At 39.7% G+C, this 11,660-nt stretch overlaps 1 protein-coding gene across 3 annotated transcripts; it reads right to left on the bottom strand.

Annotated features, from left to right (window-relative positions):
• Nucleotides 1–3,955: 3,955 nt before the first annotated feature.
• Nucleotides 3,956–11,320, bottom strand: med8 (mediator complex subunit 8). 3 transcript variants are annotated; one of them, XM_074636426.1, is made up of 7 exons: nt 11,227–11,320; nt 10,845–10,963; nt 7,673–7,817; nt 7,442–7,582; nt 6,412–6,499; nt 6,058–6,318; nt 3,956–4,398 (listed from the first exon to the last, which is right to left on the bottom strand). In XM_074636426.1, exons 1-7 carry the CDS (start codon nt 11,230–11,232, stop codon nt 4,328–4,330), a joined length of 831 nt encoding a protein of 276 aa, XP_074492527.1. In that variant the 5' UTR covers nt 11,233–11,320; the 3' UTR covers nt 3,956–4,327. The 3 variants fall into 3 exon arrangements, with proteins under 3 accessions (XP_074492527.1, XP_074492528.1, XP_074492529.1); XM_074636427.1 differs by having other exon boundaries at nt 6,079–6,318; XM_074636428.1 differs by having other exon boundaries at nt 6,121–6,318.
• Nucleotides 11,321–11,660: the final 340 nt, after the last annotated feature.

The raw sequence follows: 11,660 nt of genomic DNA, 5'->3' as shown, positions 1-11,660 counted from the left end.
CCCAAGCTGTTGCCTAGCAACGCAATTCTGTTGCAATTTTGTCGCAATTCCGTCGCAATGCGCTAAAACGGAGCGTTTAAGACAGAGGGTAAATACAGGTATATTCAGGCCGACAGTATGAGGAAAATAAAGTTTATTTTTTAACATTACAGCATGTAAACATGTTATAGTAGAAACACAAAATATAGTATGAACCTGAAAATGAGCATAATATGGGACCTTTAAGATGTTGAAGCATCCAAATATTTTTTTTTCAATTTAGGGAAAACAGGAAAAAGTGGGTAAATTAGCTTAAGCTAAGGCAATCACACCATCTAGCCTTAGCTAGCAGGAGTGTAGCCTAGTCACTGGTTAGGTTTAACTACATATTACATTCTATGGTAAAATCATTTCTATGATAAGCTAAGAGGTTAAAAAGTCACATTCTGAGTTTAACTCAATTTTGAACAATTAACTGCATTTAGACTTCGTAGGGCAGCATGAATGGATGGTATTCAGATCCAGATGCTAGTTTTATGACAGGGAGTAAATTAATATTCTAATTGAATAACACAGAAGAGACATAACTGTCATGAGGCTCCCGTATGGCTGTGACAGCAGTGTCAGGGCGGTGATAGCGGAACATTATGTGACTCTCCAAGGAGTGCAATCTAAATCACCGCCTGCATCTATAGCTCTTACAGCTCTTAAAAGATGATCAGAAAATTAATGTTTTCTTTATTGGACATCATTGATATTTATTTTAAGACTCAGGAAACAGAACACGAAAGGACCACATGAAGTACGTCTAACAAACCTTTATCTGTTTCATTTTCTTCTTCTTAATTCTCAATCATACATTGACCGTAAAGTAGGAACTCTTAAGAAGTGCAAGATGACGATGTATTTAACACAGTCAGTATCAAATCTGATAACATAATATTCATGTCACAATATTTGTTTAGCATGAAAATTCATTCTAGTCCTTGTAAATAGTAAATTCTTCATCAGCAACTGTAAAACGCAGTTGAAAGCTGCAGAAAAACTAGTGAGTGGACCTTGACTTAATTTTTTTTTTTAAATGCTACAGCTACTACACTTCTACTACTACACCATCACATCACCCTTACTTAAATATTTGTTACGTAATCACTGTCAAACAACATGCTCTAACATACATAATAAACTCTAAAAATATATATATGTATACTACTCACACTGTATAATTTGTATAATTCCATCCTGTCTTGAGATTTTTCACTCAACGCTGATCGACCAAATGTTCCTCAGCAGGCATTCTGACTTGTCACAGCAAGAAAAGCACAGGTGTTACTAATAACATTAATGATGGCTCCGCTCTATTCAAGTGCCCTAGTGAGTCATGACAGTGTGACAGTGAGCCATGGACCCTAAAACTGAAGCAGCTAAATGGAATTCAACCACCATCATTCATTCATTTGATCATTTACATCTTTATATCAAACATCGTGTCATTGTGGCTTTAAACCCATGTGGACATTCAGATCAGTCTTAAATATTTTCTTATAATATTTAAGAGGTTGTCTGATAATGGCAGCCTATTTTGTGCTCATTTTTGAGAGTGCTTTGTTCACAAAATGTACCATCCCATGATCAGTTATAGCCCCGTAGCAGCAACTGTGCGTTCCAGTACCCATACGACCATACTATTTAGTATGCCAGAAAAATATCTAGTATGTCCCCTTACATATATGTCAAATGCAATATGCCAAAAATACCAGGATGTCCTACTACCTCCGGTCCCATTTTGCAGTATGCAAGCCAGCATGCTTTTCTGGCTATTCTGACCCACAATCCTCTGCACAACGGATATATGAGCAAGATGGTCAAAGTTCAAGGCTCAGTTTTATGATGAAGTAGTATGCATACTGAATGCATTAGTATGTATTTTGTAAGGGCAGCTGCAGTATGTACTAAAAGTAAAAAAGAAAAAGTATGCTATTTGTAACGTATGGTGCTTTTAAAAGGGGTCGTGTTTACCGTATTCACAAGAAGAGTCCATATGAACGCCCCCCTCTTGTGGTATTCACGACCCCGTAAGTGGAAAGTTTCTGAAAGCTCCGAGTTCACGAGTTGTAACGTGTTTGTTGACGTTGTCAGAAATGGCAGAGGCCATGGATTTTTTGGCACATAATAAATTTATATATATATATTGTAATTTTAGTTGTATATTGTTTTTCTATCCGGAATTTCATATGTCTGAGAAAAATGTTGATATTCCCAACGGCCACATCTTTTTCCTCCGTCTACTTACTGCATTATGTTACCCACTTGCGAGCTTGCTAAATTGTCAGCCTCTGTGGCTTCTAGACACCAGTAACAGTAACGTTAATATTGCCGTTGCTTAGCAGCGGAGTTCTCACAAGCACATGGTGTACATGTCTTCCCATGTTGTAAACACGAGCTCACAAGTTTCATTTGAAGGCACCAGGAGCCTATAAGTGTAATTCCTTTCCCAAGATGCACTTTGGGGCCTATGAGGCAACACCTATATAGGTTACAGCCTCAGCAACAACTCAACTCTGCTTTTTAAAAGCAAAAATGCAAGAACAACATTGTACCTTAATTGTTTTGAGAGGATACATATTCATTAAAAATCATGAATCCCTCGCAGATCATTGTAATTCATTTGAAAAATGTCAATGGACCAATATCGTTAAAGAGGTGTAATAAAATTAGGTTAACAGCCTCAGAGGGTTATCACTTAATTAGGGGAAAAATCACTAACAACATAGCATTCTTTTGCAATGTTTTAGGCCATTTTCTGCTGATCGTGTATACAATAGTTTTTTCTTTATATTAATTTGACAACTAGTTCCCCCAGTCGTTTTAATACATTGTGAAACTTGTAGGGACTTGAAACCAGCTGGAAATAGGTAATTGTACAAAGTGAGCATCATATCTGCTTAGTCTCATTATTATTGTATTATTCTAAGGCAATGCAGCATAATTGCTCTGATGGATTACCTAGTTTTGAGTCTCTGTAAATACATTTTGGAATGGAAATCATTGGCTGCCTGTAAAGCAGGAAAAACACATCAGAAATCAAAGACTAACTCTAGTATGCTTTGTAAATGTCCAGCTTTAGTGTGAACCATAGTGTGTGGTTGGTAGCAAATGGTAAAAACACACAAACACTGCATAATCCTTTAACTTTGGGTGATAGTTTGGCAGTTCAACCTTTCGGTTTTCTGAGCTGCGCAGGATGTTGCCCGTTAGCTCTTTGTTTATAATTTAGACCTAATCTGTGGACGCAAGTGTGACCTTGTGCAGCTTTGAGCTGTCTCAGCAGAGCGTCCGACCACGGCGGGCTGACACAGCGAGACGTCTGCCTGTTTGGGGACAGAGGGTGTATGTAGGTCAGCCATGGGCCCGCATGCTGTGACAGCAGCGCGGTCACTGTGCTGTGCAGCAGGACAGGGATTGGAGTGGACAGAGAGAGCCGGCATGGAGAGAGGCCCCCCTCGCACGTCAGCACAGATACTTCCTCATTTGCCCCCTTAAACACTTTGACATTATCAGGCCACACAGAGCAACGTCCACCCTCATTATTCTCACCTTTGGTACTGCAGCAAAATGGGCAAAGAGGAGCAAGAGAAGAAGAAGAAACCGGCGGAAATACTGAATCAGATCATGGTGCATGTCTGAAATGTTGGGATGGTCATTTGATGGGTGGATGTGCCGTTCATGTCAACACACGTAACAGTAGTGATGTTCAATTACAACAAGGTTACAGTTTTGACAATACAGAGCTGTGTAAACACCACCTGATTGTAAAAAATAAACTACGGGCAAAGCACTGTAACACTTGTTTTGGATTTTTTTAAAAAGGCAAGAGTTTATTTGAAAATTTGCAGAATTATTATTTCCCTCAAGTACACAAAGAGAATAAAAAATAAAGTGCTGATTTATATGCATTCATTACACAAACAAGTAGTTCTTTTAACACATCTTTTATTGAAAAAGAGTCAATAGTACAGTTCTAAATCCAAGCTATTCTACGCCCACAAATGGTGTCATACTGCCATCTAGTGGCTCACACACTGAGACTCAGGTGATGTATCAAAAATGAAAAATGTATCCTAAAAGGTCGCAAATATTAACATTTTATGTTTGAGATAATTTAACACTAAGAATGTCAGTGAAACAGCTTTAGAGAGAACAGAGTAATAACTTCGTAGAAGTTGGTCCGTTCCATGAAAATAATGGGCATATATAATATTACAAAGGTGAGTATTACAAATCTTGTCATTGTAGGTGAATCTCTGAAATGTAACAAATAATTGTGAACAAATAAGAAAGAGAGGGCTCATCGGTTATAAGGATGCATTGAACCAGACGCAGATTTGATGTTTGTCTTGATGCTGCTTGGCATTTTTCCTGAGAAAGAAAAAAAATAGGGAGAGGATTAATGCTTGGTGACAATGTTCTACACGTGTACTCGGAAATCTACAGTTTAGCACATTTCCAAGGGTATTTTTGTATACTTTGTGCATAGGATAAATTGGTAAATAGTTCCTGAACTATTTGAGATTAATTTCTATCTCGTTTGGAAGTGGACGAGTGACAAAAAAGCTGAGGTCAAGTCAGACAGTTTCCAGCAGCATCACCACTTTATACAGGAAGTCACATAAACATTAACCCTGATTGAATAACATATGATCTGTTAGAACAATCTATTCAGATTTTACTCTTCAATAACTGTTGATGTGTGTGAAGGGGTATCAAAATGTGGTGTAATCATTAAAGGTGCTAAATACAGGATTGGGAGCATTTCTATTGCCTCTCAACATGGAGACAGCTAATGGTGATAACAGCCACAACAGTGCAAACAACCGCTGGTGCAAACAGCTGGTGCTGACAGAGCTAACAGTGTTTACCTGAGGAGGAACTGGAGGGTGGGTGCTACGTTTCTGCTACGACGCTGTCGGTTGGGACGGCGTTATCAGCTGTAACCGCCGTATGAGAACAGTACAGAACGGCGGCCGTGAGCTAGCCAGTGGGGTGCACTCAGGGGATGTCACGGTGAGGACATTTTCCCACCGGTTAATAGACTTGTGACAGTGTTGCTGATTACACCGGACATTTTAGAAGAAATGGTCAGTAAATGTAGAGCACTTGCTTTGATCTTTGACGTGGATGGCTGTGTGTCTGGTCTCTGGTTGAGCTTTCGCTGTGAGGCCGCAGGTTTCCACCCGGCGCCGCGCACACACCGACTGTGACCGCTCCGTCCTCCGCACGGCGATTGCCTCACTAACGTTAAGGTTCCCTTAAAGCATTGGGTTTAAATCTGAAATATTGCCAAATGGCCGTTTTTGCTTTTCGCTTTGACACCAAAACCTCCGTCATCATCTTGTCTGTCAACTCTCTCTCGGTCTGTGTGTGTGTGTGTGTGTGTGTGTGTGTGAAATGTGACTTCTGACACTTTCCCTTTGTAGCATTCATCGTCTGACTATGTATTGACAACACGGCGCTGATACGCAAGAATAAACTAAATGGGTTTATTTCTATTTTTAAAAAAAGGTGGGAGGGGTGGGCAAGTAATGTAATAACTTATGTATGCGCGAACACCGTGTAACACCGACTACCGCGGCAAGCCCAGCACGCTCACATGCACTAAAGCACGCACGCACGGCCAGACGGCTATGTCAACAAAGCACGGAGAAGCTCGGCTTACAACACACACACTCTGCTCAGGTAGACATTACTCCTCTATATCTTTACACAGCAAATAGTTGTTTGATGCTATATTAATGCTCTGGATATCGAATTTAGCACCTTTAAAGAATGTATCATTCAACCTTCACACTGTATATATCAAATTATTTTACATAGAAATGTAATGTAAATACCCTGTCCACCTCATACTCATTAACATCCTAAAATAGAAAAATATAAAGCATCAATTATATCATCAAATATACACATGCACATGGAGATTGAAGAGCAGCAAGGGCTTAACATCAGTACAGATGTATTTTAAGAATCTAACACGAACAATAAACACTCAACACAAAGTAGTGGAGGTGAAATACTAACCCAGCTCTCCAGGTCTCCTACCTGGCTGCCCTTGCTGCTGTGGAACCCCGGGTCCTCCCATACCTGCTTGCTGGCTTGAACCACCGCCAATGGTGACCTGCTGTAAGGTTGGACCTCCACTCATCATGGGCCCTTGTCCTGGATGCCCGGGGGCCACTGGACCCGGAGGCCTGCATTTGGAAAGCCCCTTTCCAAATGCAACGGCTCCAACCAATGCGTTAGTGTCGGCGGGGTTGAAAGACGGTTTGCTCTGTCGTATTGCTGGGGGGTGGGAAACAACTCATATGAGTCAACATATTTAAATGTTTAAATGAAATTGAGATGAATAACCCGGAAAGTGAAAGAACAACATACCTGAACTCTCTGCATCTCTGTCATCACGAGGATTGTTGAGCTTCTCCAGCAGATTGGAACACAGTTTATTCAACGTCTGGATCTGTTTCTGTTGATAAAAATACAACCAGGGGGGTTTGAACAATGCAAAATAATCTATACAGCTGTAAGCAATATAAGGCAACTGACTGCTCTACATTTTAGCTCAACAAAATAACTTTTGCATACGAGTAATGCCGACCTTATACCAAACGACTTTTCAAGCGATTTCACTGCAGATATATTTCCAATGTCGCAATGAAATCACAGACTTCATCAGAGTTTTGTTAGAGTCGCAGCGTGTTTAGTGTAAGGTGGTCATAAAACTCAGTCCAAGCTGTCTTACGTCAGTCTTTTTCTCATCTTGATATTCTGATAAAATCAAACATGTTTAATATTATCATAAGTTCAATGACGTGAACATTGTCAACAACCAATAGGTGCGCTCTCTCCAACACCAAACAGGAAGCAGCAAACGGGATAGAAAGTAAACATGGAGAAACTGGTGGAGTTGAGGAGTGAACAAGACCAAATAATGTATACTGCCAAGAAGTGAAAGTCAATTGTTTTTTGGACTAAAAGCGACTACTGGACGCCAGTAAAACGTTCGCCTAAAAAGTGCTGTACAAAAACGTAAAACAAAATCATTTATATTTTATTGTCATATTCTATAGTTGAACAATAAAATATGTACGAAGGCTGAGTCCTTACCGCAGCGGCCCGGGGTTTCCAATCTGACCTGTGGCCCTTTGCAGCATGTCATTCCCTCTCTCTCCCCCTTTCAAAACTGTCATATATATATATATATATATTTATATATAATATTAGTGTTTTCAGTCCAAAATGGCGGCTGTTGTCAAAAAACACCAGAGCTAACCACTGTCCCAAACGGGGCTACTTCCAAGCTACATTAGCTACTGGAATGTCAGTAGTACTGTTCTTTTCGAAGTCTCCTAGTGTATGGTAGACCAGACATCATGGATCCACTCAGTCCATATGATAACTAACTGACCTGTGCCACCTCTGGGCCAATTCGTGCTGCCTCAACACTCAGCTGCTTCTCCTGCTCCTCCACCTCTGGATCAGGCTTGGTCCGCAGGTAGTCCGGTACAATCTCGTGGCTGAACACCGGGACACGCTGCTCTGTGAGTTTCTGTGGGGGGAACAATCAGAGGTCGTAAATGGACGGGTCAGAGAGATTGCTTAAGAGAAGCAAACGCGTCAGTCGGTCTTTGATACTCACTGCTAAATCCTCATCTCGGTCTGGAGACAGAAGCAGCGGTATTATAACCTGGTTGCGAAACGATGGCGTCTTCTCGTTCTTGAGCAGTTTGTTGATGGTGTTCAGCTGACCAGATAGCAGAGCAAAGTTGTCCAAAACAGAGGGCCTGGATGACACAAAGACACATCACAGCTCCTGAGAGGGAAAAAAACACTCCACAAAAGGGCATATTAAACCCGTACATGTTGATGACAAAACATCAGAGCATCTTGTGTCACATGTACGAAGTTGTTTCACCTCATCGCTTTTATGCAGTAGAAAACTCATCCACTGACCGGGCAATGTTAGTGCTAACATATAACTAGTGATGAAGTTAGACAGTTAGGCGTTTCACTACCCTCCATCATAAAGACAAATAAAAGAATAATTTAAAAACATTTCAGATTTCAGTAATCTGTGCCCATGGAGTTCTGTGGGATTCATCTTTAACCTCTCGTCCACTGAGCACTCAAAAATCCTCTGCTGGATTGGAGTCCACTGTTTATAATGGCTTAATCACTAAAACTGACAAAACCCTGGGGGGGTGTCCTGGGATCGTGACCTCGAGGGACAGAGCCTCAAACTCTACTAGGACAATATTTTGACTAACATCTTTATCTCATCAAAAAATCCAGCTCATTCATTATAAGTCTGTGCATAAATGTTATGCCACACCATACAAGCGCTTCAAAATGAAGCTCATAGAGAGTTCAAACTTTGCTGAATGTAGCCAGAATACCGTTGGAACACACCTTAAAGTAGAGGTAGGCAGCATATTTTTTTATTATATTAAAATTCCATAATAACCTTTCAGCATATTGTAATTCAAGTGTTTTGAGAGAAAACTAGACTTCAGCACCTCCTCATGGCTCTGTTTTCAGGCTTTAGAAAATATAGCCCGTGACGGGAGACTTTGGCCAATCACAGGTCATTTTACAGAGAAAGAGTTCCTATTGGCTGTGCTCCTCAACATGGCTGCTGGGTCATAAACTTTCTCATTTTACAGCTAAACCGTGCACTACAAGATGTTTCTGAAACCATTTGAGGGGAGAAATAGTCATTACAGTAACAGATTATTGATTCATATTTGATCAGCGCTGCCTAGTTTGACCGTTCGATCGGTGTTTGCAAGTGATTGACAGCTGCTCAGAGACGGCAGACTCCAGCTCAGCTCTGGTTGGTTGTTTTCCTCCGGTCTGTGAAATGTTATAGATGCCGTTAGGAGCACTGAAGGACAGAGAGGCACATGATTTTTTTCAGATTACCGGTCTCATGCACTACTGTCAGGATATAGTGACCGCTTTATAAAAATAACTTTTTTTAATCACATTTGCTCCATTTCTACCGACTGCAGCTTTAAGGTTTTCTGGGAATGCCCTTCTATATCTAATCTCTGGTCTAAGGTGGCAAAAGTGTCTTGAAAATATCCCTAAATTTCAAATTCCTCAACAGCCCACCCTATTTTCATTCAATGATGACTCCGCTCTTATTGACAACACCAGATTAACCCTTAGGAAAATCATATTTGCAGGGTTGACTGAAGCCAAGAGAACCATAATACAAACATGGTTCTCCCCTTAACCCCCACAAATAAAACAATGGTCGATTCATTTTAGAGATATTGCTCACATAGAAAGGTCATCAGCTGTAATTATTAAAGCGTGGCCATCTACTGTAGAGGCTTGGGATTTCCTCACCAGTTCTCTTTCGAACCCACATTTTCTTGCACAGATATGTGTCACTTTGATAAAATGTAAGAAAACCTACACACTTATTTTTATATTTTTATAAAATATAAATATATAAATATTAAAAAAAAATTGTTGTTGTCTGTGGGTTTATACTGTTTCTTATTTTGTTTAGTTTTCTTTGCAAGGCAATGGTGATATGTATATAGTTCACAGCTGTTTGTATTTGCAATAATCCTTATGGTCTATCTATGGTACCTTGTGTACAATGATGTTCACGTGACAAACTCAATAAAAAGTTGAGCTAAAAAAAAACAACATTTTCAATATCATAAGGACAGTCCACACTAAACTATGATTCAGATATAGTTTCTTTAACATAACACTTGAGAATTTGACCAGAGAGACAGACTTCAGATTTGGACACTGTGATTTATTCAATGTCTGTAATAATCCCATAACTCTTGATGTATCGTTATCTACATATTTGTCAGCTAACGTTGTGTTCACTCACCATGTTAATCAGTGAGATGTGAGTAAACTCACCATGTTAATCAGTGAGATGTACTCACCATGTTAGTCAGTGAGATGTACTCACCATGTTAGTCAGTGAGATGTACTCACCATGTTAGTCAGTGAGATGTACTCACCATGTTAGTCAGTGAGATGTACTCACCATGTTAGTCAGTGAGATGTACTCACCATGTTAGTCAGTGAGATGTACTCACCATGTTAATCAGTGAGATGTGAGTAAACTCACCATGTTAGTCAGTGAGATGTGAGTAAACTCACCATGTTAGTCAGTGAGATGTACTCACCATGTTAATCAGTGAGATGTACTCACCATGTTAATCAGTGAGATGTACTCACCATGTTAGTCAGTGAGATGTACTCACCATGTTAGTCAGTGAGATGTACTCACCATGTTAGTCAGTGAGATGTACTCACCATGTTAGTCAGTGAGATGTGAGTAAACTCACCATGTTAATCAGTGAGATGTGAGTAAACTCACCATGTTAACCAGTGAGATGTGAGTAAACTCACCATGTTAGTCAGTGAGATGTACTCACCATGTTAACCAGTGAGATGTGAGTAAACTCACCATGTTAGTCAGTGAGATGTACTCACCATGTTAGTCAGTGAGATGTACTCACCATGTTAACCAGTGAGATGTACTCACCATGTTAGTCAGTGAGATGTACTCACCATGTTAATCAGTGAGATGTACTCACCATGTTAATCAGTGAGATGTACTCACCATGTTAACCAGTGAGATGTACTCACCATGTTAACCAGTGAGATGTACTCACCATGTTAGTCAGTGAGATGTACTCACCATGTTAGTCAGTGAGATGTACTCACCATGTTAACCAGTGAGATGTACTCACCATGTTAACCAGTGAGATGTACTCACCATGTTAGTCAGTGAGATGTACTCACCATGTTAGTCAGTGAGATGTACTCACCATGTTAATCTCTCTTCATTCTCCAGCTTGTAGATGAAACTGTGAAGAGCGTTTTTGACGTGAGCGACCCGAGAAACGAGAGACTCCACCGCCGCCTCCAGCTGCTTCTCCTCTCGTTGCTGAGCGGGAGAAAAAGCTCTGATAAACAAAAACAACAAATACACACTGACCTAGCTACCGTTAGCTTAGCTTAAACGACAACTGTGAGCATGCTAGCTGCTGCTAGCTCTACAAATGAGTAAACAAGAAGCATCAAATACGAGCATATAGCATCCATATATAGTATGTATATACAGGTAACACGTCAATGGAAACACTAGTGAATGTTATAGCAAAGTGTCATACTGCAAATAGCGCTATATGGGCATTAAGAAGACATTACCTGCATAGTAACTACAAGATAACTGATATTAACCAAATCAGTCAAGGAAGAAACACTTCCGGTTCACCCTGTCAAAATAAAAGCTTGCATTTTGAACTTTTATTTATTCCCTTTTTTTCCAATAGACTTTATTTTAAATCTGTAAAAAAAAAGAAATACAAGGCACAATTAAATCAATCAATAGGTAAACAATACATTAAATAAAAAGAAAGTAACATAATATGCCAGGGGTTATTATAAAAGAATAAATAAATAAATAATAGTAACTTAAGTAAAAATTAAATTTAAAAAAATGGGAGCAAAAACCTCACGATTTTACTAGCCTTTTTGTTTTTTGCAGACTATATTGTCTTTATATATAGTTCCAACATTAAAGTGGGGTTTAACTTTTTTCCAATTTGTATTTATGAATGTAAAACTTTGTGACAATGATA

Source organism: Sebastes fasciatus, chromosome 5, assembly GCF_043250625.1.
Source record: "Sebastes fasciatus isolate fSebFas1 chromosome 5, fSebFas1.pri, whole genome shotgun sequence".
Classification (NCBI taxonomy): domain Eukaryota; kingdom Metazoa; phylum Chordata; class Actinopteri; order Perciformes; family Sebastidae; genus Sebastes; species Sebastes fasciatus.
The sequence above is the reverse complement of the archived record's forward strand: the minus strand, read 5'-3'. Positions and strand labels throughout refer to the sequence as shown.

What these genes read in the sequence shown, in the direction of transcription:
- med8 (XM_074636426.1), bottom strand. An exon ending in TTGGCCCAGAGGTGGCACAG is followed by an intron (nt 6,500 to 7,441) that starts GTCAGTTAGTTA and finishes TTTTATCAACAG; the next exon opens with AAACAGATCCAGACGTTGAA. An exon ending in TAGGAGACCTGGAGAGCTGG is followed by an intron (nt 4,399 to 6,057) that starts GTTAGTATTTCA and finishes TTTCTTTCTCAG; the next exon opens with GAAAAATGCCAAGCAGCATC.